Genomic DNA, 23017 nt, shown 5'->3' with positions numbered 1-23017 from the left:
TTTTCCACAACCATGTCCTGGTGTTCCCAAAAGAGATTAACCTTGAACACTGGGGCACGTCTAACCCAGAAGGCAAAGAATTTCTTAAAGCCCAGTGTGGAAACCAAGATTATCTCTCTGGGCTTTCTTGATCTCAGAACCAAATGTGTTTCTTGGTCACGGGCTGGTGACATTGATTGGTACTGGCCTATCCCCAGAACTGCCTTTCCAGGAAGAGAACAAGTAAACCTGCTGCCTCAGATATGCCCCCCACTCCCCGCCTATCCTCTGCCCATGTGTTCTTGACGAGACCAACAACCTCTCTGTTTCCAGCTCCAAAATGGAGTAGAGACCATAACATAAGCCTCTCAGAGTTTTCCATAACCCCGATCATTGTGAATAACTCAGGAATATGCACCAAAGAAATATCAGCCTACTCCATTCAGGGACTCAGGCAGGGATTCCAATCTGTTCTTTCCTGCTGGACATAAACCCAAGGGATGTAAGGGCTGGCGCTACAGCAGCCATTCTGTCCCCAAGAAACTGCAGCCTACCTAAAGACAATACTGCTGAGAGACCAGGTTCCAGAGACACTCTTTGAGCCCATCGAACTCCTCGTACCTGAAACCCATATCCCTGAACTTTCCAGCTCTGTGAGATCATTTTCCTTTTCGCTTAAGCCAATTTGGGTCATTTGTAACTGAAAAAACCCTAACATATGAAGCCACTTTTCTAAAACACCAATAAGCTACCTTAAGGTAATGTTCACTTTCCTTCTTCTTCTTCTTTTTTTTTTTTTGAGGGTGTCTGGAGGGCGGGGGTGGGGAGGGGCGGAGCAGAATTCAGCAAGCAGAAATCTGTCCTTACCAGGGAAGGCTCTCTAACTAATGTTAGTGGCCCAGAGGGCATGAATCCGGGCCTCCGTGCCGGCACCCAGCCTGAAGGCATGAAGACTTACACAGCTGCTCCTCATCACTGAAGCCCATGATCGCCATGGCTTCCAGGGTTTCCTGGAACATCTCGTCATCCTGGGCAGCTGGGATGGGCACAAAGCCATTGGAGAGGAATGTGTAGTTGTTGAAGCCCTCCAAAAGCAAGTCATCTGGAAGGAGAGGAAGATGGGGTGGTGGTCAGGAGGATGGACTTTGAACATGAGGCAGGAACCTGTCCCGAGCCGTGGACGGTTTAAAACCTTCCTTCTGGTTCCATCACACAGAAGGCCTCACCAACCATCACTGGCCTAATACAGTGGTATAGGTTGTGCACTGCTCCAGGGTGCCTGGAAGCTAAAACCCAGTGTTGGCTCCCCTTGCTAAGCCATGTCCCTTGACACAGGCTTGCAGCTAGCTGGAGGAAGGCACACCTTTATCTCAATTGCCCAAGAACACCCTGCCGTTAGGAACAACGCTGCCTGAAAAGCAAGATCAATCCTTATCCATCTATTTGTGAAAATTTATCAAATCGCTGGGGCGCCTGGGTGGCTCAGTCGGTTAAACGTCCGACTTACGCTCAGGCCATGATCTCACGGTCTGAGTTCGAGCCCCGCGTCAGGCTCTGTGCTGACAGCTCAGAGCCTGGAGCCTGTTTCGGATTCTGTGTCTCCCTCTCTCTCTGACCCTCCCCTGTTCATGCTCTGTCTGTCTCTCTCTGTCTCAAAAATAAGTAAATGTTTAAAAAAAATTAAAAATAAATAAATTTATCAAATCGCTAATTCCCATGAATTTTAAAAATCAACTACTACCAAAAGGTTTATAATAAAAACACCATTCCCTGTCTGCCCTTCTTCCAATTCCTACCTTACCCTATAGCACTGCTTTTAACTCTTTGGGCTGTTTCTTCTGGCACTTACCACGATCTCTACATAATAGCTTTAATTTAATCACATGTAACATACATTTGTATATACTACATAACATGTCCTATATTACATGGGCTTATATAAGTTATAATGTTATGTTTCCATATCACGTATAATAGGCTATTTCTGGATATTTCAAGATGAGATCTTACCTACTGACCCCTCTATAATGGTGGATAAAGATTTAGCTCTCTCACACCACCTCCCCCTACCTCCAACTATTTCCAGTCAAGTCGCTACATAAGTTGATATCAGAGCTTGTCAAATCTAGTCTGCTGGTTGTTTTTGTAAATAAAGTTTTATTGGAACACAGCCACTCTCATTTCCTTGTCGATTTTCTATGGCTGCTTTTACGTAACAGTGGCAGGCAGATTTGAGTTGCTGCAACAGAAACCATACGGTCCTTTAGCAAAAACCATGTGGCCCTTTAGCAAAAACATTTGTGGCGACTCCTTGTGGCGACTCCTGGTTCCTATCATGAAACATTGTTTATCATGAAACATTGTTCTCTGTAAAGTATATTCTATGGTTACACTTAGTTGTTGCTACTCAGCTCTCTCTTCCCCTTTCTCTCCCCAAATTTATAACTGCTTCCCTTTTTCTTGTGCTCTTTGCTTTTAGGACACCCTCTGGCACATCAAGCGTCCTCTTCCAGATCAATCTTTAATGAGGCTGGATTTGGTTGAATATTTTTGGAGGAAAGTCAATGAGATGCTTTTCTTTCTAAATAAAGGTCTTTTATGGGTCAAGTCACTTGGAAGGTGCCTGATGTTAAAGTGACCCAAGACACCAGATAACTCCAGCCTGTGGATTAGCCTTGATGCCTGATTAAAGTCACAAGGATCTGGGTCTTTGCCAAGATTTCATTTCGCAGACTATGGGTAAATTGCCAGATATCTGATCTTCTCTAAAAGCCTCACCGTTTTCCAGATCTATCATCAAGAATAAAAATGGCCCGTAAGAATTTCAGTAGTTAGCCTTAAAGACTAGGGACAGAGCACAAAACTGGCTCATTCTCCCTAAGCCACCTCATAAGGTCCCACACTGTAACTGACAATTAATCTAATTTCCAAGGTACCGCATATGTTTGGCACCTCCCCACTTTCCCCCAGCGGCTGAACCTTGAAATACGCCTCATCACAGCAAAGGTACCAGCACACACATCTTTGTTGGTGATTTTCTTAAGCAAAAGGACGAACCCTGGGCCACAAAACCGATGGGAAGCAAAGTCTGGATTGTCTTCATAACATTTCAGTCTTAAAATTATTACTAGGATTTAGACTGCACTATGTACCTATACATTCACTGGTAGATTCCTTTTTTTCAGGTATGTGATTTGCATATTCTTTTAAGCATATGCAAAAAAAGGGGGGGTTGGTTAGCAAATTGCGGTAAGTTCAGACATACATGCAATTTCCTACTGGAATCTGATACACAGTATATTGCATTTATGGGAAAAGTATCTCCCCTACCATTGACAGATGTTAACCACACGTACTGTGGTGACCATTTTGCAATATCTACAAATATAGAATCATCACGTTGTATACCTGGAGGTAACATGTTATATGTTAGTTATACCTCCGTAAAAATACTTTTTCCTACCACAGAGGTGAACAAACTATGGCATCCTGCCTACTTTGTAAATAAAGTTTTATAGTAACACAGCTATGCCCACTGGTTTACGTATTGCCCATGGGAAGGGCTGAACCCCACCCCCCACTGGCTCCCCCCACCCTCCCCACAGTGATGCATCCTCACAGGTTGCTTACTTTTCATCTTGTCCTTCGCTCCAGCAATCAGGTAGTAAAAGATGTGGAACGTCCTCTCGTCTCTGGCTTGGCGAATGGCCCGAGACTTCTCCAGCAGATCTGGTTTGGGAGGAGTTAAGAATTCCGGGGATACCACAGAGTGTCTCCTTTCGGGAACCCAACCTTCCTCCCCCTCCCTGTCTCACCAACTGAGGGAGGGGGGTGGGCTCTTTTAAGCCTCACCAACTATCGTGGGACGTAAAGGCAAATATTATTTGCATTTTCAATATAGGGAAACGGAGGCTCAGGGAAGGAGGTCGTTTTCCGAGAGCACACAGCTAGCAGGTGGCAAAGCCATGTGTGGGTGGCCAAAACCACCCTGGCCAAGGGGCTGGGGCCCAACTAGCCTGGGGAAAGGGAACGTGAACACAGCCCTAATGAAGGAAAGGAGGGCCTGTTGCCCTGTGTAGGGGCAGGGAGACCACGGGGGTCCCGGAGGGTGGCGGAGGGCACACGGGTGGCTGGGCGGTTGCACCGGGTAGATCTCTCCTCCTTAAGTGTGATGTTGCAGGACCGTGGGGCAGGCCCTCCCGGAGCCCTAAAACCGGCCGGCAATTGCCTCTCCCTCCCGAGCCCAATGCCACCTGTGCGGCCTTAGAAGGCCCGTAAACACCCAGGTCGCCGGCCCACCCCCGGAATTCCAGGTCAGCAGGCCCGGGAAGCACCGGGAGGTCTGTGTGTCGAGCAGGCAACGCAGGGAGCACACCGTCCCGGTCCCTGACCCGAAGGGCGGAAGCTGAGGGACGGGGCCTCTGCCCAGGATTTGCCACCAACACCAGAAACGAACAGCTGAGAAGCATGTGTGAAGGGACCGGAGAACAGACCGTAAGACAGAATCTTCTTCTTCTTCCCCCCGAGAGGGGGCATCTCAGCCCAGAAAGGGCACCTGGTGTCAGCGTGGCTGGGCTGGCTGGAGGCCCGGGGCCCGCTTCCCACCGAACCAACGGGAAGCTGTGCCTGTAAAGCCTCAAGAATCCGAGCTCCACCGGCCCGCCAGTGCCCAGCTCCTGCTCATCCGCAGCCCCGTGGAAGCTCGGGGCAGCTCCCAGAGTCGGGCCAGAGTTCCAGGACACCCAGTGAGCCCAGGGCCCAGGCCGGTGCCCCGCCCCCTCTCACAGCAATCCCTGCGTAAGGTTAGCGGTTATAAAAATACCACAAGGTCTACAATCTCTTTTCCCAACAGTTTCAGAAGTTTCTAGATTTGTGGACAGACCACTGTGGACATACTACGAACATTCTAGAAGGTTCTCAATGGCTCTGGGGAGCCCACTGATAGTCCTGCAGCCAAAGATGTCATTGTTCTCCTACGGGGAACAGAGAGACTACAAAGAGCCTCGTGTGTGCTCGGCGGGTTTTACCACCAGCCGAGTTTTGGTTTCCAGAAGTTTCTGGGTTTTAGAATCTGTGGACCTAAATTAGAAGAGGCCTCGTGAGGCAAAACCACTCTTCATGGCCTGACACAGCAGAGCAGGGGAGAGGACACCATCTAATCCAGGGGGTCTGGGGGGCACAGAGCAGAAATGCATGGCCCTCTGTTCTTTAGTGGTTAGGGTTTTGCTGATTTTAATACAGTGATACAGAGTCTGATTCTCACGTGTGACTTCAAGTAGCTCCCACTGGCTGTGGATGCCTCCCTAGATGAATACAGACATCGTAGGCCAGACGAATACTGATTTTCTGGGGGGAAAATGTCTGAGTGGATTAAAATGGAAAATGACCCAAGAGAGCGATGATGTGACAGCCACGGACGTTCACTTCCGGCCAAGCCCTGGGCCAAGGGCCACGCGGGTCATTTCATTTAAATGACAATTTAAGAGCCGCCCCATAGGTAGGTGCTGTTATCACCCCCCTTTCACTGGTGGCAAAAGTGAGGCTCAGAGGGGCGCCTGGGTGGCTCAGTCGGGTAAGCATCCGACTTTGGCTCAGGTCATGATCTCATGGTTCGGGAGTTCGGGTCCTGCATCAGGCTCTGTGCTGACAGCTCAGAGCCTGAAGCCTGCTTCGGGCTCACTTGCTCTCTCTCTCTCTGTGTCCCTCAAAAGTAAATAAACATTAAAAAAAAAAATTTTTTTTAATGAGGCTCAGAGAGGTCAAGTGACTTGCCCCAAGCCCCACAGCAAATGAGGCAGAGCTGAGAATGGACAGAGACCTGAGCCACTCCAAATTCCCCCCTCATCCAGGGCACCAAAATGCAACTAGAACATTCCCCAGGGTCCCAGGAGCCAAGCAAATGCTCCGCAAGCAGCAATAAAAATACAACGTCCTTGGGCCTGAGAGGCACCTGCCATGCTTCTCAGGGGATCCGTCACTGGACCATAGACTTGGTCCCCGAGTCCAGGCATTTCCAAGGGGCTCCGCTCTGCCAACCAGATTCTCTCCTTGGGGGCAGATTCTTCCTCCACCTTTTCCTACCTCTGGGCTGGACACCGGTCACAGACCAGCTCCCTAAGCAGCACCAGGGGTCCACGGCTCAAGGAGGATGAAGGCACGATCACGCAAAAGCCAATCCTCAACCGGCCTCATTCTGCCCCTCGTGTGGTTCTAAGAGCTGTTCATGAGTTAATTCATTCTCACAATCCCTCTGAGAGGCAGGCAGTGTTATCACCCCCACTCCACTGACGAGGCACAGAGAGGTCGAGTAACTGGCCCAAGGTAACTCAGCTAAGGAGAGGTCAACCCAGAATCGAAGGCAAGCTGTTTGGGGCTCACAACCGGGGTCCGCATTTGTGGGACCACAACAACCCCAGGCAGATTTGTTCTGGAAGGAGCCCGAGAGCCTGGAGACGGAGGGGCCGCTCTGCCACCTTTCTTGGGCCTCTCAGGCTCTAGGGCGGGAGGTGGGTTACGGAGCGGGTCCCGCGTGGCCCAGGCTCAGCAGAGGATACACGTCTCGATGTTGGCTCCCACGATGTAACCAGTGACATCGAAGTTGATGCGGATGAATTTGCCCTGCCAACAGGAGAACACGGTTCACGGGGGGCTCCCCAGCCTCAGCTCCTCACCCCCCACCCTGCAGGCAAGTGGAGACGTGTCGGGGAGCATTTGGGGGTGGGAGTGGGGGGACAGAGAGAGGTTTCTTGCAAACACTCAGAGTCTCACAGGTCAGCATGTCGGAAGGAACTACCACCAGCTGAGCTGGGGGAGGATCCAGGCCTCGCGATGTGAAACACATTCGCAAATCAATTTCATCTGGCTCTTGCACTGGCCCTCGGCCAGTCATGGCAACCCCCGTTTGTTTATTCGTTTAAATTTTTTTTTAAATTTTTGAGAGAGCGTGCGTGCAAGTGGGGGAGGGGCAGAGAGAGAAGGGGACAGAGGATCTGAAGCAGGCTGCACGCTGACAGCAGAGAGCCCGATGTCGGGCGCAAACTCGCGAACCGTGAGATTATGACCCGAGCTCAAGTCGGACACTTAAGCGACTGAGCCACCCAGGTGGCTCTGGTTATCCCCATTTTCAAGGTGGGAAAACTGAGGCTGGGCAAGGTAGTACGACCTGCCCAAAGGGATACTGCTCCTGAGAGGTAGAACCATAAGTAAGGAGAAGGCAAGTTTTGGGGCAGCCGGTGGCTGGAGGGCTCCCTCCCTGCCCCCACCCCAGAAGCATGCTGGCTCAGCCACAACCCACCAGGGTCAAGTTCATCCAGCTGGGAATCAATCCTCCTCTTTGGGACATGTGGGCCATGTCTTCATGTCATTGACCACCCACTCTCAGGGTTCTCCTGCCCCCTCCTTAGGCTCAAGGGAGAAAGGGAGACCCTTGGAGCCCAGGGACGCATCTGTGGGAAGGTGGTGGGGACTCTCAGCTCCCCAACTAGACCACAAACTTCATGAAGGCTGGAGCAGCTTCTGCACTGCTTGCTACAATCTTGTGAGCCTAGTGCAGCATCTTCGTACACAGTGGGTGCCTAATAACTAACCGAGCCACTGAGAAAACAAAAGAGAATGGTGCCCGTAAAAGCATACGAGTGACTGTATACAGTAGGCGCCTAATAAATACTTGCTGAAGGATGTACGTGCCTGGACACTGTGGGTGCCCAATTTGCGTTTTGAATGAGCACTGGGTTAAGCGTCCAGCACCTCCTAGGTGCCCAGTAAATGTCTACTGAATAAACGTCAAACGCCTAACAGGTGCCTAGTATACAACAGATGCTCACTGGCTAACCGTTGAGTGAAGAGCGAACGAACAAATGAACGAATGAGGGGATGTGTGGCAGGAGCCCTTCCTTGCGGCACCGGAAGGTTGAGGCAGGACCGAAGATACGGAACAAAGTGCTGTTGTGATGTGCGCCCTCCACCCCTTCCGTCGCGGGTCCCCTGCATGCACAGACTCTGCATTCTCGAGCAGGGGAGGACGCCACAGGAGTTTTGCTACTTACAAACCGTGAAGAGTTGTCGTTCTTGACCGTCTTCGCGTTGCCAAAAGCCTCCAGAATCGGGTTTGCTTGTAGAAGCTGCTTCTCCAGCTCACCCTAAAAGTTACCCACATCTAGTTAATGGAGAAAGTAACCCAGGCACTGACAGTTCTGCCCTAGACGGATGTTGTCCCCAAACTCTGCCCTTTATCTACAGGTTCTCTCCTATCCTATAGCCTACGCTGTTTGAGACTCCAATGCCCATGTCCAGGTTTGCTCAAGGATTTCAGGAGAGAAGCAACTGGCTGGGCTCCCTGATAGCTAGGACACCGGATCCCTAGCAAGGCCACTTTTTGACCAGGGCTTGCTTATCTATACAATGCCATTTCACTCAGAACCGCTGCACAATGTTGGGGATGTCATTTATATCGTAATGAATTCTGCTCCTTGGAGTTGTGCAGTGCACAACCTGCCCTGCTGTCCACGGCGGTCCTGCTACTGCTCATGTTTAACAAGCATCTGTCTTCAAGCTAAACCACTACAATCCCTCTCCTGACGGTTTTAGTGTGATTTGTTTTTTTAAGTTGCAATTTTTCTTTTCTCAGGACGAGTTGCCTGAAGTCTTTTACGAAAGACAAACAGAGAATACAAAACCTGCGGGGAATACTTTTAACTGACTGGCAGGAAAAAGCTTCAAAGCAGGTTGCCTGAGCTTCATTCATCAGGTTAAATGCAGCTGAGACTGTACACAGCCCACCGGCCCTTTCTGAGGGGGTCTCCTGTGCACAAACGCGGTCATGTGATTAATCATGGCGGGAAAGGGCCAATGAGGTAACGCATGCCGGGAAAGCGATGAGCTGCTTTTGCCTAGCCCCAAAACACGGCAGTTGCAGACTGGTCCAGTGGCCTCCCGTCCAAGCTCCTCCCCCAGGTCTCCCCCGGGGAAAGGCTGGGTTCTGAGGGTTTTTTCCTCGTTCCCTCCGCTGTGCTCCCAGCCCCTTTGCTCAGGCCAGCAGGCCAGGGCTAAAGAGAAGCCAGGAATGGTTCTAGAGGGGGAAAGGAGCACACAGCTCTCTCCCTGGGCTGCTGTACACGGGGAGGGCATCATGGGTAAGCTGTCCCTAAAGGGGACAGTGTTAATTTCTCCACGTGCTCTCTGCAGCTCCCAGAGATGAACCCATCTGAGCGGACCCGCGGACACGTACGAGGAGAGCACCGGGCTCTCCTTGGCTGGTGGGAAGAAAACTAAAGGGATTACTCCTGTCAACCCAAACTTGGGGTCCCAATATCCACCGAGAAAGATTCCCTTTCTAGAATGGGAAATCCAGCTGGTGGGACCAAAAGATCCTTCTCAGGGGGGCTTTAAACATGGGGGTCTGATCCAATCCATTCATGGTATGGATGATGAGACTGTGGCTCAGAGAAGTTAAGTGACTTGGCCAAGGTCACCCAGCAGCAGATCCCAAACAAGAATCCCAATTGTCCTTCTGATCCACCCATGCCGTTGCCTCCCAGGAGCTAACTAAGGGCTCAGGGTGATCCTAGCACATGCTAGGGCTTCTGAGGGTCTCTTCCAGAATGGGACCCATACGTCAGCCCCCCCCAAGCTCTGCGTTAGAGATGAGTTTGTATCTGCAGAGGCCCACGCAGGACCCTGTCGTGCGTCGCGTAGCTGGGGCCTTACCGTGCCACCAAAGCCAGGGCATCGCAAACCCCGAGTCTCCCGGCTCTGGAGCCTCGGGTCAAGCAGCGAGCATGCAAAGACAGACACACACTGCACACACATGCACAAGGGCACACTGGTGCGTGGGGGGCAGGGCTCAGGGAAGAAATTTAGGGAGGAGGGAGGAAGGCATGCCACAGCAGGGCCATTAACTGACAATCAAGCCAGGGAAGCTTTAGGGACAGGCAGTCCTGAAACGCTCAACCAGATGGGACAGACGCTTCTGGGGCGGTCCAGTCAGGGGAACCGGTGGCAGATGCGTTCATGGGAAGGGCGAGGAGCTTCGTTCGGAACTGGGGACATCCGTTTCTGGCTGGAGGACACCCTGGGGCATTCCGACGGGGGTCCTGCGGCTGGTATACGGGCCCCCACACCACACCCTGGCATCCGACCGCCGCAGGACTGCACTCCGGGGAGCTGGGTCTGGGCTGGGAAACTCGAGGGCCCCTTCTACCATCAGCTACGGGACTCGGTGGGTGCGTCAGGAGCATGCAGGCCTAATACACTCTGTGCCTCCCGTCCACACCAGGAAAACACTCTCAGTTACTCACGTAGGCAAAAGACGGGCCTTGCTGTGGTTGAACGATACAGTATAAAAGAAACGTCAGTGTTATTTCAATCGCACGCGCGTCGGGGTCTGGAGAATTAGGATTTCCATTCCCCGCCCCCTCCCCGCCCCCACCAGACAGCCTGGATTCCCCGAGATAACTAGGGAAGCAGCGGCTTTCCTTTGATTCCGTGGCCTTTCGGTATTGCTTGCTCCCTTTTAACATTTCTTAGCGACTGAGACGTCGCAAAAGGCTTTGTAACTGCTGGGGCCGAGGGGGGCTCTTTAAAATGTTGTTATCAATGAGACGCATCTGAGACGCGTTTGCGCGCACAGAGAACAAAGCGTCTGGCACATCGTAGGCACCTGGTAAAGACCAGTTATTAAGCGTTATTATTTCTTATGTCAAATTACGATTACAGGGGGAGAAAAGATGGCAGGAAGCAACGTTTAACTGCCAGGTAAACTTAGCTGCGGGGTTCTAGGTTCCTACACGCTGCGCCAGAGACGGCGGGGAAAGGCAGGACCCTGAGTCTCCCGCAGGGTTCCAGCGCCCGTGCCTGCTCCCCCAGCGCCTCCGGGCCAGCTGTCCCTGTGACTGAGTCACCTGAGAGGGCTGGAGAGCAAGACCCGGAATGGCAGGAACCGGGGCCCCGCCCAAAGCTGTCCTGAAGCATCCACTCTGCCATCTCCCCGGCCCTAGACCTTGAGACAGAGCGCCCCACTGAGTGTCCCCTCTTGTGGGACAGATGAGTCAGCGCTAAGACAGAGGAGGAGAGGGACGGGCCGAGGAAGGGAGGATTCCAGAAACCTACTCTTCTTTTCCTTCCGAGCCCCCAGACTGTGGCAGCGTGGGTTTATCTGCATGGTTATTTGACAGTCTCTCTCCTCCCCAAGCGTCTAGAAGCCCGGTGGGTTAGAATCACGGCATCGCTTGGACTCAGCACCGGACCCCATCCCACGATGCCCGCCACCCAGCTGATACTCAGGCAACTGAGCTGGACCAAAGCCCAGAGCTGGGTGACGCTGGTATTCCCAGGCCCTGGGGTCCCAAAGGGGCACGTGGAAGAGGGACAGGTGCGTCTCAGCTCTAGGGAGTTTACAGCAGTGGTTCTCAATCAGGGGCACCTGGGGATGCCTGCAGAGGTTTTCGGTTGTCACCACCTGGGACAGCCTCATGTGGGGAGAGGCCAGGAGGCTGCTCAAAGTCCTACAGCACCTAAGGCAGCCCCACAGCAGAGAACGGACTAGGCCAAGATGGCAGTTCCCAGTACTGGGAAGCCCTGAGGTGAAGCAAGGGTCCTGCGGTGGCAGGAGAGGGCTCGTCCCGTCTCATGGAACAGGACCCTCAGGACGATGATCCTGGCTGAGGCGAGGAAGCAGCCAGGCCCTAAGGGCCCACCCGGGTGGGAAAAGACCACCCTTGTGAGTTGCTGGGGCAAGGGGCCGGTAAATATGGGCCTGGCCCTCTCACCAGAGCCCAGAGACCCGTGTGCTAGGTCACGAGCACAACCACGGAGGGGTGCTGCACTCACCGTGATGCTTGTGTCCTTCTTGCCCTTGTGCGAGGAGGCCACCACGGCCAGGTACTGGATGACCTTCTTGGTGTTTTCCGTCTTCCCGGCTCCAGACTCGCCTCTGAAAGACACGGGAACAGTGAGCCGCTGGAAATCACTGCCCCCGGTGCTCTGCGGGTATCTTTCTGCAGCTCTGGGTCATTTACCAGGGAGGCTCGCCCAGGGTCGTGCCACCGGGACGGAGCTGGGCCGGGCCCCAAACACTGGCCACTCGCTCCATCTACTCCTGAGAGCATGCCAGAAAGAATTCAGATGGCAAGACAGAAAGAGAAAAACTGAGTTTTCCCACCAAGGTCCAAACTTAGGTTTATTTGGACTCCTCTATTATTTTTTTTTTTAATTTTTTTTTTTAACGTTTATTTATTTTTGAGACAGGGAGAGACAGAGCATGAACGGGGGAGGGTCAGAGAGAGAGGGAGACACAGAACCTGAAACAGGCTCCAGGCTCTGAGCTGTCAGCACAGAGCCCGACGCGGGGCTCGAACTCACGGACTGCGAGATCTTGACCTGAGCTGAAGTCGGCGCTCAACCGACTGAGCCACCCGGGCGCCCCTCCTCTATTTTTTTTTTTAAGTTTATTTATTTATTTTGAGAGAGGGTGCAGGAAGGGATAGGGGCAGAAAGAGAGGGAAAGAGAGAGAATCCCCAGCAGGCTTCTCTCTGTCAGCACAGAGGCCAACAAGGGACTCAAACCCACAGACCATGAAATCATGACCTGAACCCAGAAACAACAGAGCATAAAGAACACTGAGTTCCTCTATCCCCCTGGAGTTCGAGGTGCACAGACTCCGTCACCACCAACGTCCCCCCACCAGAACGTTACGCTTGCTAGAATCAAAGAATACACTGACACAGCCATCACCCAGAGTCCAGACTTCACCAGAGTTCGCTCTTGGTGTTGTGCACTCTATGGGTTTCGACACGTGCCTAATGACACGAACCCACCATTATAGAACCACACAGAATAGTTTCTCTGCAAATCATCTACTTTTAAGACATCACTAGCTTTGTTACCAATAGAAAGATCAGGCAAAGGGCAGCCTTCCAGGAAGGAAATAGGTACCTCTCACAGCATCAGAACCTAAAGTCAAAGATTTAGAAGCTTCCCTTACAGGTTATCTTACCAGCTGTTGGGCAGATATAAGCCACTTTATCCTCTGGTGAAGCCCACTCTGATTGTAAGGTGGCTAGCTAATGATCGGAGTCAAACATCAAAGAATGAACCTGGTTGAAGTAATTCACACTAAAGTGTAAATGACTGATACATTCAGATGGGCAGAGCATTGTTTGTTTTTTCAAAAGAGTACTCCTAGAAAATGAGCAGATTTTTTTTTTTTTAATCAAATGGCTTTTTCAAACCACCTGCCTCTCTTGGCCACCAAGGATCATCATAGTGGGACTGTTTAATCTGAGGTTTCCAGATACTGCCTCTAACTCTCCCATTTTTTCTAGTTAATTGGAAAGACAGGGCCTCAACCAAAACTTTCGTCCCTTCTTGTCCTCCCCTCTGGTTTTCTTCTCTTGACTTTCCCTTATTTGCCTAGACTCTGATTTTCTGAGCTCGCTGAATATTCTGAAACACAAGAGAGCATTTTTGTTAAGTCTGGAAAAGAATGCGTCTACCGCGAGGTCAGCTCAAGGCTGTACATGCTGAACCGGTGCCACAGCACTAGTTCAGTCCCTGCTCTTTTTTTTTTTTTCCTAATTAGGAAAGAAAGAAATGAATTTGCCCTGCCAAGGACCCGCTAACAACTTTGCTCGGGGCTAAAAAAGAAACACGTGCGCTGAATTTCCGGACCTAGCGCCCTGGGGCCCGACGTCCAGACATCAAGCGTCTGATCTCCAGGTATGAGGACACATCCTCAAGCCAGCCTCAGTACAGCCCTCTCCCTCTTCCCAATGGTCTTTATCCCAATGGCCACATTATTTCATGTGGCCTCAGAGGCACTTTGTGAATGGGGAGCCGTGGAGTCATTATGCCCCTTTCTTCAGGGGGAAAGAGAGTCCAAACAAAAAAAAAAAAAAAAATTTTAAGGAGAGAGTTGACTTTTTTAGGAGTAGAAGCCCTATGCTCACCGTTTCACATGCGTTGTCTCCTTTACCTTCCCTCCCCTAATCCTGAGGGTACGACATACACTTCCTGGTTATTACAGAAGTGGAACTCTGGCCCAGAGTGCGTAAGCAGCTTGCCCTAGATCACACAGCGAGGCAAGGGCACAGTCAGGTCTCTGATGCCGATGTCATCAGGACTCTTTCTACTGCATTTTGCCCGGTCATTCCATAAGACAGGCCCAACGCTCGGGGGACTTGCTTTAGCACTAAGGCCAGAAGAGGGGCCCAGGAAAAGGGATTGATGTTTGTTGAAGGCCTACACTCTGCTAGGCACTGGGCTCACGAAGCTTTTCATAAACCTCCCAACAACCTAACGAAAGACTCACTGATGATCCCCATCACGCCCCTGGGGAAACTGAGGCTCAGAGAGGTTGAAGGAATTGTTGGAGATCGTGACTGCTCCTGCTATCACACAAAGAGGTAATGGAGAAGAAGTGAGGTCCTGGTGTGGGTCTCTTCGATGCCACAACTGCTGTTTGCCCGTTGCCTTTTTATTTTGGTAAGTGAGAAGAGAGGATGGAATGTTGAAAAGACAGAGTGAAACCCAGAGTGACCAGAGTGAAGCCCTCTCCATCCAAGGGCTCTTCCATATATGTGGGAGTCTTGACTCGCCATGGCAGGCTCTTTGAAAATGTAACCAGGGACCGGGGCGCCTGGGTGGCGCAGTCGGTTAAGCGTCCGACTTCAGCCAGGTCACGATCTCGCGGTCCGGGAGTTCGAGCCCCGCGTCAGGCTCTGGGCTGATGGCTCAGAGCCTGGAGCCTGTTTCCGATTCTGTGTCTCCCTCTCTCTCTGTCCCTCCCCTGTTCATGCTCTGTCTCTCTCTGTCCCAAAAATAAATAAACGTTGAAAAAAAAATTAAAAAAAAAAAAAAAGAAAATGTAACCAGGGACCAAATGAACCAAACTACTCAGTCATTTACACCTTATTATGAATTACTTCAATCAGGTTAACCTCAGAATGCTTGACAGACATCATCTGGGCTGAAGGGGCTAGCTTCTGATCAGAGCAAGAAGGAGGAGAGAAAATCTGAGCGTGGGAAGTCACCTTGGCAGGTGGTCCTGAGCCTAATTCCGATCTGAGGCAAGAGTCAGGACGCAGTATCCCAGCGTCCAGATCCCCAGATGCTCTTCTTTCCCGTTATAACCTCCTCATTTTCCATCTTTGTTTTCAGCCTCTCCTGCCTCTTCTCTTTTACAACAAAGATGTGGCCTGACCATGATTGTGGCCTTGGCCTTCCACCTTACAAGGGAGGGGAAGAGGGACATACACTCCAGGAATCAGCTCCTGCCCCTGTGGACTGCTTGGCTCAAGAGTTTCCAAGTTTTATTGATAAAAATAAATTGTCTTGGGAGGTTGTGCCAAAGAAAACACCCCGAGCTCCAGGCTCATGGGTGTCTGAAGATTGATGTGCTCTGGGCTGCTTTCAAAACATTAGTATCTTTGCTTTTTTGACCTCTGATCCCTGGGGGTGAAGATGCCTTCCTGATCCTAGCACCCTAAACCACTGTCCTGTTGCATAGGGCCCTTGCTGCCTGGTCCCCTCCTTGCGACCATGCAAGGCCTCCTGGCCTTGTAATTACCCCACTACCCAGTCCTGCCCCAGCGGCAATGATCGCTTATGTTGCTGCCGTCTTCAAATTCTTAATGCTTTTTGAATAAAAGGCTCTGCATTTTCATTTTGCATGATTTTACACATCATGTTGCTGGTCCTGGATCCCAGGGCTGAACCCCATTTACAAGCCCATTTCAGCCTGCGGTCTGCCCTTGGCATCAAAGCCACATTAACTCTGGGTTTCAAGCTGTTCAGTCCCCAGTCCTCAGGTGACTCCTGCTCCTGTCCTCCAGCTGTCCAACTCCTACATACCCTGCAAAGCCCAGGTAAGCATTGCCTCTCTTCTGAATACTGCCTCTAGGCAGAAGCAATACCACCTTCCCCCACAGCATCAATCAGCAGAATAGCACAATGGGCTCCAAGGTGAGACTGAGTTCAAATCTCTGCTCCGCCAATTACTGGTATGACCTTGGGCGGGTCATTTAACTACTCCCATGCCTTGGTTTCCTTATCTATAAGACAGGAATAATTAAAGCACTTACATGATTGTTATAAGGATTAAATGAGCATGTATATATATAAAATGTTCAGAACAATGCCAGATACACAAAAATGTGAGCTATTACTCCTTACTAATGATTAATTTCTTCCCTAACGCTTGTATCAATACTTCTATATTAATGCCTCCACAATGCTTATATTCTGTTTATATCAATAACGTCAACACGTATTCTATTACTAAAATATAAATCACGTCCTATTTTCCCACTGGATAAGCCAGGAGGTGGCAAACCATTCCTGTGAAGAGCCAGACAGTCAATACTTTAGGCTTCGTGGGTCATGCATTCTCGGTCCCAACCACTCAGCTCTGCCGAGGTAGCAGGAAAGCAAGTAAGCACGGCTGTGTGCCAATAAAACTTTATTTACAAAAATAGAGGAGGGCCTCATTTGGCCCGCTGGTCAGAGTTTGCTGACCCCTGGCTGTATCTCCTCGTGCTCTCCGGTCCATTTTATTTATTTTTATTTATTTATTTATTTATTTATTTATTTATTTATTTATTTATTTTAATTTTTTTTTTCCAACGTTTATTTTGGGGACAGAGAGAGACAGAGCATGAACGGGGGAGGGGCAGAGAGAGAGGGAGACACAGAATCGGAAACAGGCTCCAGGCTCCGAGCCATCAGCCCAGAGCCCGACGTGGGGCTCGAACCCACGGACCGCAAGATCGTGACCTGGCTGAAGTCGGACGCTTAACCGACTGCGCCACCCAGGCGCCCCTCTCCTGTCCATTTTAAAGTTTAACATCCTCCCCAGGGCCTAGAAGACCCCCTTACCGCCCTCTGATCTCCCCCTCCCCTACTCCCTTCTCTCTTAATCCAGCCCCTCGTCACACACGGGTTACTCCTTGAACACACAGCTCTCTCTCAACCCAGGGCCGCTCCACGCCTCACCCATGCTCCCAGGTTTACTCGCACTGTATGAGCTGCTTCCTAGACCAGACAGGACTCGGGTCTAAAAATCAGATTTGCTCCCTTTCCAGCTTCTTGACTGCATAATCATCTGTAGCAAACTGTTAGTCCCAGCTGGGCTAACCTTGACCCCTGCTACTTTGTCAAAGCTCATACCCTGCTATCAACATATTGGTCCTCAAATCACTCTGGCTGATTTTAACAATGGCCAAAATGAAATTTAATAAGCAGAGCTAAGCTGATGACAGTTCCGGGGCGACTGGATATATTTGCAAATAACAGCGGAATGGTTGGGATTGCCTTTAGAACAACGGCCAATGCCTGCTTTTTTTTCCCCCCTCAAGTTAGTTAACATACAGTGTAGTTAACTAACTACACTGTCTTGGCTTCAGGAACAGAACCCAGTGATTCATCTCTTACACATGACACCCTGGGCTCATCCCGACAAGTGTCCCCCCTAATGCGCATCACCCATTGAACCCACCCCCTACCCCCAGCAACCCTCAGTTTGTTCTCTGTATCTGAGAGTCTCTTAGCGTTCGCCTCCCTCTCTGTTTTTTCATCTTATTTTTCCTTCGCTTCTCCTATGCTCATCTATTAAGTTTCTCAAATCCCACACAGGAGTGAAATTATATGGTATCTTTCTCTAACTTATTTTGCTTGGCATAATACATTCTAGTTCTAACCATGTTGTTGCCAATGGCAAGATTTCATTCTTTTTCATCACCTAGTATTCCATTCTGCTGTGTATACACACACACACACACACACACACACACACACACACACACACTCACACACCACATCTTTATCCATCATCAGGTGACGGACATTTGGGCTCTTTCCATAACCCAGCTACTGGTGCGGCCAATGCCTGCTTACTGGGCACTGGCTAGGGGACAAGGAGACTGTCCCCACCCTCACTGAGCTCCCATTCCAGGAGAGGGAGACAGACCCTAGCCAAGGAAATAAGCAATTAGGGTCATTTGAGGGTCCGTTATTGCCGCCAGGGTGGCATGATGGGGGGCTGAGATGGAGGGGGGGGCATGGGTGGGTCGCCAGAATGGGGGCGGAGCCCTACAAAATGCAAAGGAGCCCTGCAGGAAGGACCAAGGGTAGGGGGCAGCCGGCAGAGGGGACAGCAAGGGCAAAGATCCACCGCAGGGAAATATTCTGCACATACAGGGAGCAGGGAGGCGCTGGTGTGGCTGGAGCGTCAGGAGGGAGGCGGGTGGTGGTAAGTGATGAGGGAAGAAAGGGGCCAGATCACGGACAGTCTTCTCGGCTGCGGTGAAGAGTTTTGCTTTCATTCCAACAAGTACAGGAAACCATTTCAGGAGAGGAATGGGGCTTGAGGACCCGTGACGGAAACATCAAAAGTGCAGGCAGCTGATTCTTGGGGGGGGGGGGGCGGCGAAGAGGGGGGCTCACCAGGAGGCAGTGGCATTGCTTTCTCTCTTACACAAATTAATTCATTGAATCCCACAAACAACCACCCAGCGGAGCACCTATTGCCCCGTTTTACAGATGGGGAGACTGAGGCTCGGAGAAGTTAAGCAACGTGGCTCTGGGAGCATACAAGCTGGTTGGTGATAGGGCTGACCTCAAAACCCAAGAGGTTGGACTCTGAAATCCACACCCTACTGTGCCATATGACTTCTCACAATGAGTAGCTATGGAAGGAAGGAAGGAAGGAAGGAAGGAAGGAAGGAAGGAAGGAAGGGAGGAAGGGAGGAAGGGAGGAAGGCAGGCAGCCAGGCATGAATGAGACATGGGCACACTGGGGAGCAGGGGGGGCACGGCTGCAGGAAGTTTAGTTAGGGGGCTACCACAGTGGTCCAGGCAAGAGGTGAAAGTAGCCTGAACGAGACATGGGCAGAATCAGAGGAGTGGATGGAGGTAAGAAATACTTCAGAACCATGCTAATGCAGAAAACACTAGCTATAGGCTATTTAAATTAGTTAAAGTCGGTTAAAACAAAATCCAGCCCCTCAGTCACACGAGCCACGTTTCAAGTTCTCAGCAGCCATCAGCACACAAAGCCTTATTGGCCGGCACTGTTCTATTTATGTATTTTTTTAAATGTTAATGTTTGTTTATTTTTGAGAGAGAGAAAGACAGAGCATGAGTGGGGGAGGGGCAGAGAGAGGGGGGAGACACAGAATCCGAAACGGGCTCCAGGCTCTGAGCCGTCAGCACAGAGCCCGACGCAGGGCTCGAACCCACGGACCGCGAGACCGTGACGACCTGAGCCAAAGTCGGTCGCTCAACCGATGTTGTGGGGTGGTTCCCTTTTCATCCTCACGGCCTCTCCATAAACCTGGCTCAGAGAGGTTAAGTGACCCGTGCAGGGTCACACAGGTCGGAAGCCATCTGTAAGTAAGCCATATTCTTCCCTCCTCCTCTCTGGTACAACGTTGCATCTGTTCACTCAGCAGACGTGGACAAGAAATGCCATGTTCCTACAGATGCCGACGAGCAATGCTGTTTCTTCCTGGGAACCTTGGGAGGTGCGAGGCTCACACACACGCCTGGGGCACAGGTGCTCCAAAGGCTCCCCCCAGCTGCTCACTCTATGACCTTGTTTTATGTGCCTTTCTGTTTATTTTTTTTTATTTTAAATTTTTTTTTTCAACGTTTATTTTATTTTTGGGACAGAGAGAGACAGAGCATGAACGGGGGAGGGGCAGAGAGAGAGGGAGACACAGAATCGGAAACAGGCTCCAGGCTCCGAGCCATCAGCCCAGAGCCCGACGCGGGGCTCGAACTCACGGACCGTGAGATCGTGACCTGGCTGAAGTCGGACGCTTAACCGACTGCGCCACCCAGGCGCCCCAGTGTGCCTTTCTGTTTAAAGACCCTTTACCATATATATTGTTGATTCGCTAACATCGAACTCATGGCCAACAGCCCTGTAACTCATGTCTGAATGAAGGTCATCCAACCCATGAATTTTCTCCGTAGGACACATCCACCCGTCTTGTGCTTAGGAAGCCAACACTTCAGGGCGCCTGGGTGGCTCAGCTCCTTAGGCATCCGGCTTCGGCTCAGGTCATGATCTCACCGCTCGTGATTTTGAGCCCCGCGTTGGGCTCTCCACTTTCGGGGCAGAGCCTGCTTCGGATCCTCTGGCTCCCTCTCTCTCTGTCTCTGTCTCTCTCTCTCAACGATAAATAAACATTTTTTATTTTTTATTTTTATTTTTATTTTTTTTTCAACGTTTATTTATTTTTTGGGGGACAGAGAGAGACAGAGCATGAATGGGGGAAGGGCAGAGAGAGAGGGAGACACAGAATCGGAAACAGGCTCCAGGCTCTGAGCTGTCACCCCAGAGCCTGACGCGGGGCTCGAACTCACGGACCGTGAGAGCGTGACCTGGCTGAAGTCGGACGCTTAACCGACTGCGCCACCCAGGCGCCCCAAATAAACATTTTTTAAAAAGGGAAGATAGCACTTCAGCTGGAGGCTTGGGGGGCATTATCAACAGCGAAGTCACCAACCAAAAGCCACAACAATGCAAAAACTGTGGTGCTAAATCTAGCATGTAAGGGACACTTGTTCACAGCCAGAGAGCTGAAACAAGGCGGCAGGGTTCCCTCAGCTGGCAGGCCACTCAGACTTTTCCTGGCTCTGCACGTGTCCTCGAACGCCCACACAAGCACCATGAGCATCAGTTGGAGGTTACAAATACATATCAGCAAGTAGCAATGAATTTGCAAATATGGCAGCAGTAAATAATAAGGACTGATCGCACGTGTATCCTTATATACACGCTTACATTTAGTTCTTAAGTCTGGAAACAATCAAAGCTACAATCCACGGGGGTGGGGGGGCGGGTAAATAAAATACGGCATGTCTGGGCAGTCACTAGGAGGAGGGACGCTGGTTTATGTCTGATGAGATACAACATACTTCGAGGGCACTGCTGAGTAGAAAACACAAGGGCAGACCAGCACGCACAGAAGGCAGCTGGATCCTCCTGGGGAGGGGAAAAGACCCGCCTAGCCCCGGGAACACCGGGTCAGCGTTCTCCTGCGGCAGAAGCTGTCTGGGGCAGAACCACAGCCGCCCCTCGAACGGTGTGAACTTCCAATTTGCCACAGTCCCCACCACTGCCTATTGTGCTCCTGGCCTAACCCACCCCTTCCTGTCACCTGCCAGGCTGCCCTGAGCATCTGCCTCTGTCAATCCTGGTCTGGGGATACAAAGAATGTTTGTAAGCAGCTATCTGTAGGACCCCTGGCCACGCCTAACAACGCATTAAGATAATAGGGACACACTGATCATGAATATGAATCGCTACCATTCATTGTCACTCTGGACATTTCTTCCCCTTGCTTTCGCTTTCGTGGCTGAGCAGGAAGTGGCACTTGCCTTCGCAAGTAACTTACAAGTAACAATTCTGTTCACTGCGCACAAAACGGCATCACCGGGCCCTGCTCTCAGTGCTTTCCATGAATTAACCCACTGATTCCTCACGACTGCCCTGTGAGGTGGGTATAGTTGTCCATTTTGCAGGTGAGGAGACTGAGGCTCAGACAGGGTAAGTGGCTCTCATGGCAGAGCTGAGTCCAGGACTCCCTTCTTCCCTGTTTAGCTCACGGGCTGCCCTAAAGTGAAAATCTAGCCTGTCCTAGAGCCAAAATGGCTCATACTGACCTGCTCAGGGCATCAAACTGTCGTGACAGTGTCACTTAGGAGCGTCAAGGACGCCAGTACCTCCCCCCACAAAATGCTTTACTTCGCCAGCCAGGAGAGTCGGCTAACAGTCTGAGGACCCCCATCCTGGGCTGGGCTTGCTCCCAGTCGAGGCTCCCCAGGAGCTGAGACCAGGGGCCTCTCTTCAAGCCTTGCAGGCACAGGTAGCCCCAGAAGTCTTTCTGCCACAAAGCCTGCACCCAGGGGTCAGCAATCTGGGGGATGAACCAGACAGTCCCACTGCAAAGTGTGCATCAGAATCTCCTGGACCCCCTAGTCCTCCCCCAGCTCACGCCTCCCTCCCCTTCCGGGCTCCCAAATGGGCCCCAGAGGGGTGGCATTTTAGCTCCTTTCCTCTGCTGGCAGGGACCCTGCTCCCAGGGCCACGCCACCCCCTCTCCACCCCAAGGCAGACGGGCGCACGGAGTTCCGATCCAGCCATACCCTCGGCGTCCCCTGCGAGCATGCCTGTGACAGTGTTTGCCTCCCTCCCAGCTCACTGGCTGGCCTACCCGCTTCTCAAGCGCCCCACACTAGATAAAAATGCGGGAGTGCCCAGCCCTGCCCCAGGCACCGAGTCAGAAGACGTGGTATATATACATGCAATGGAATATTACTCAGCCATCAAAAAGAATGAAGGACGCCCGGGTGGCTGAGTCAGTTAAGTGTCTGACTCTTGGTTTCGGCTCAAGTCATGATCTCACCATCCGTGAGTTTGAGCCCCACATCGGGCTCTGCGCTGACAGCGTGGAGCCCGTTTGGGATTCTCTCTCTCCTTCTTTCTCTACCCCTCCCTGGCTTGTGCTCTCTCTCTCTCTCTCTCTCTCAAAATAAATAAATAAACTTAAAAAAAAAAAAGAATGAAGTCTTGCCATTTGCAATGATATGGATGGAGCTACAAGGCAATATGCTAAGTGAAATAAGTCAACCAGAGAAAGACAAATATCATGGGATTTTACTCACAAGTGGAATTTAAGAAACCAAACAGATGGACATATGGGAAGGGGGGCGGTGGAGAAGAAAGGGAAACAGACCACAAGAGACTCTTAACGATAGAGAACACACAGGGGAGGGGAGCGGGGGGGGGGGGGGTGGGCTAGATGGGGGATGGGCATTGAGGAGGGCACTTGTTGGGATGAGCACTGGGGGATGAATGCAAGTGATGAATCACTGAATTCTACTTCTGCAACCAACACTGCCCTGTGTATTAACTAACTAAAATTCAAATTAAAAAAATAATCAAGGGGCGCAGGGTGGCTCCGTCAGTTAAGCATTTGACTCGAATCAAGCCATGATCTCATGGTTCGTGGGTTCAAATTGACCGCACAGAGCCCG

The 23017-nt window shown here is 51.2% G+C and overlaps 1 protein-coding gene across 2 annotated transcripts in view; it reads right to left on the bottom strand.

The window, feature by feature from the left end:
- The window catches only part of MYH11 (myosin heavy chain 11), a 125626-nt gene that overhangs the window by 47945 nt on the left and 54664 nt on the right, over positions 1 to 23017 (bottom strand). For both annotated transcript variants that reach the window (XM_086692996.1, XM_086692997.1), the window contains exons 5-9: positions 11806 to 11908; positions 8025 to 8117; positions 6534 to 6597; positions 3610 to 3708; positions 938 to 1081 (exon numbers count right to left, since the gene is read on the bottom strand). In XM_086692996.1, coding sequence (XP_086549122.1) covers positions 938 to 1081; positions 3610 to 3708; positions 6534 to 6597; positions 8025 to 8117; positions 11806 to 11908 — 503 coding nt within the window. The remainder of the gene's footprint in view (positions 1 to 937; positions 1082 to 3609; positions 3709 to 6533; positions 6598 to 8024; positions 8118 to 11805; positions 11909 to 23017) is intronic.

This window comes from Puma concolor, chromosome E3, assembly GCF_028749965.1.
Source record: "Puma concolor isolate L17-30 chromosome E3, mPumCon1.1.hap2, whole genome shotgun sequence".
Taxonomy (NCBI): Eukaryota; Metazoa; Chordata; class Mammalia; order Carnivora; family Felidae; genus Puma; species Puma concolor.
Note: the sequence above shows the minus strand (reverse complement) of the source record. Positions and strands in the feature narration are given on the sequence as shown.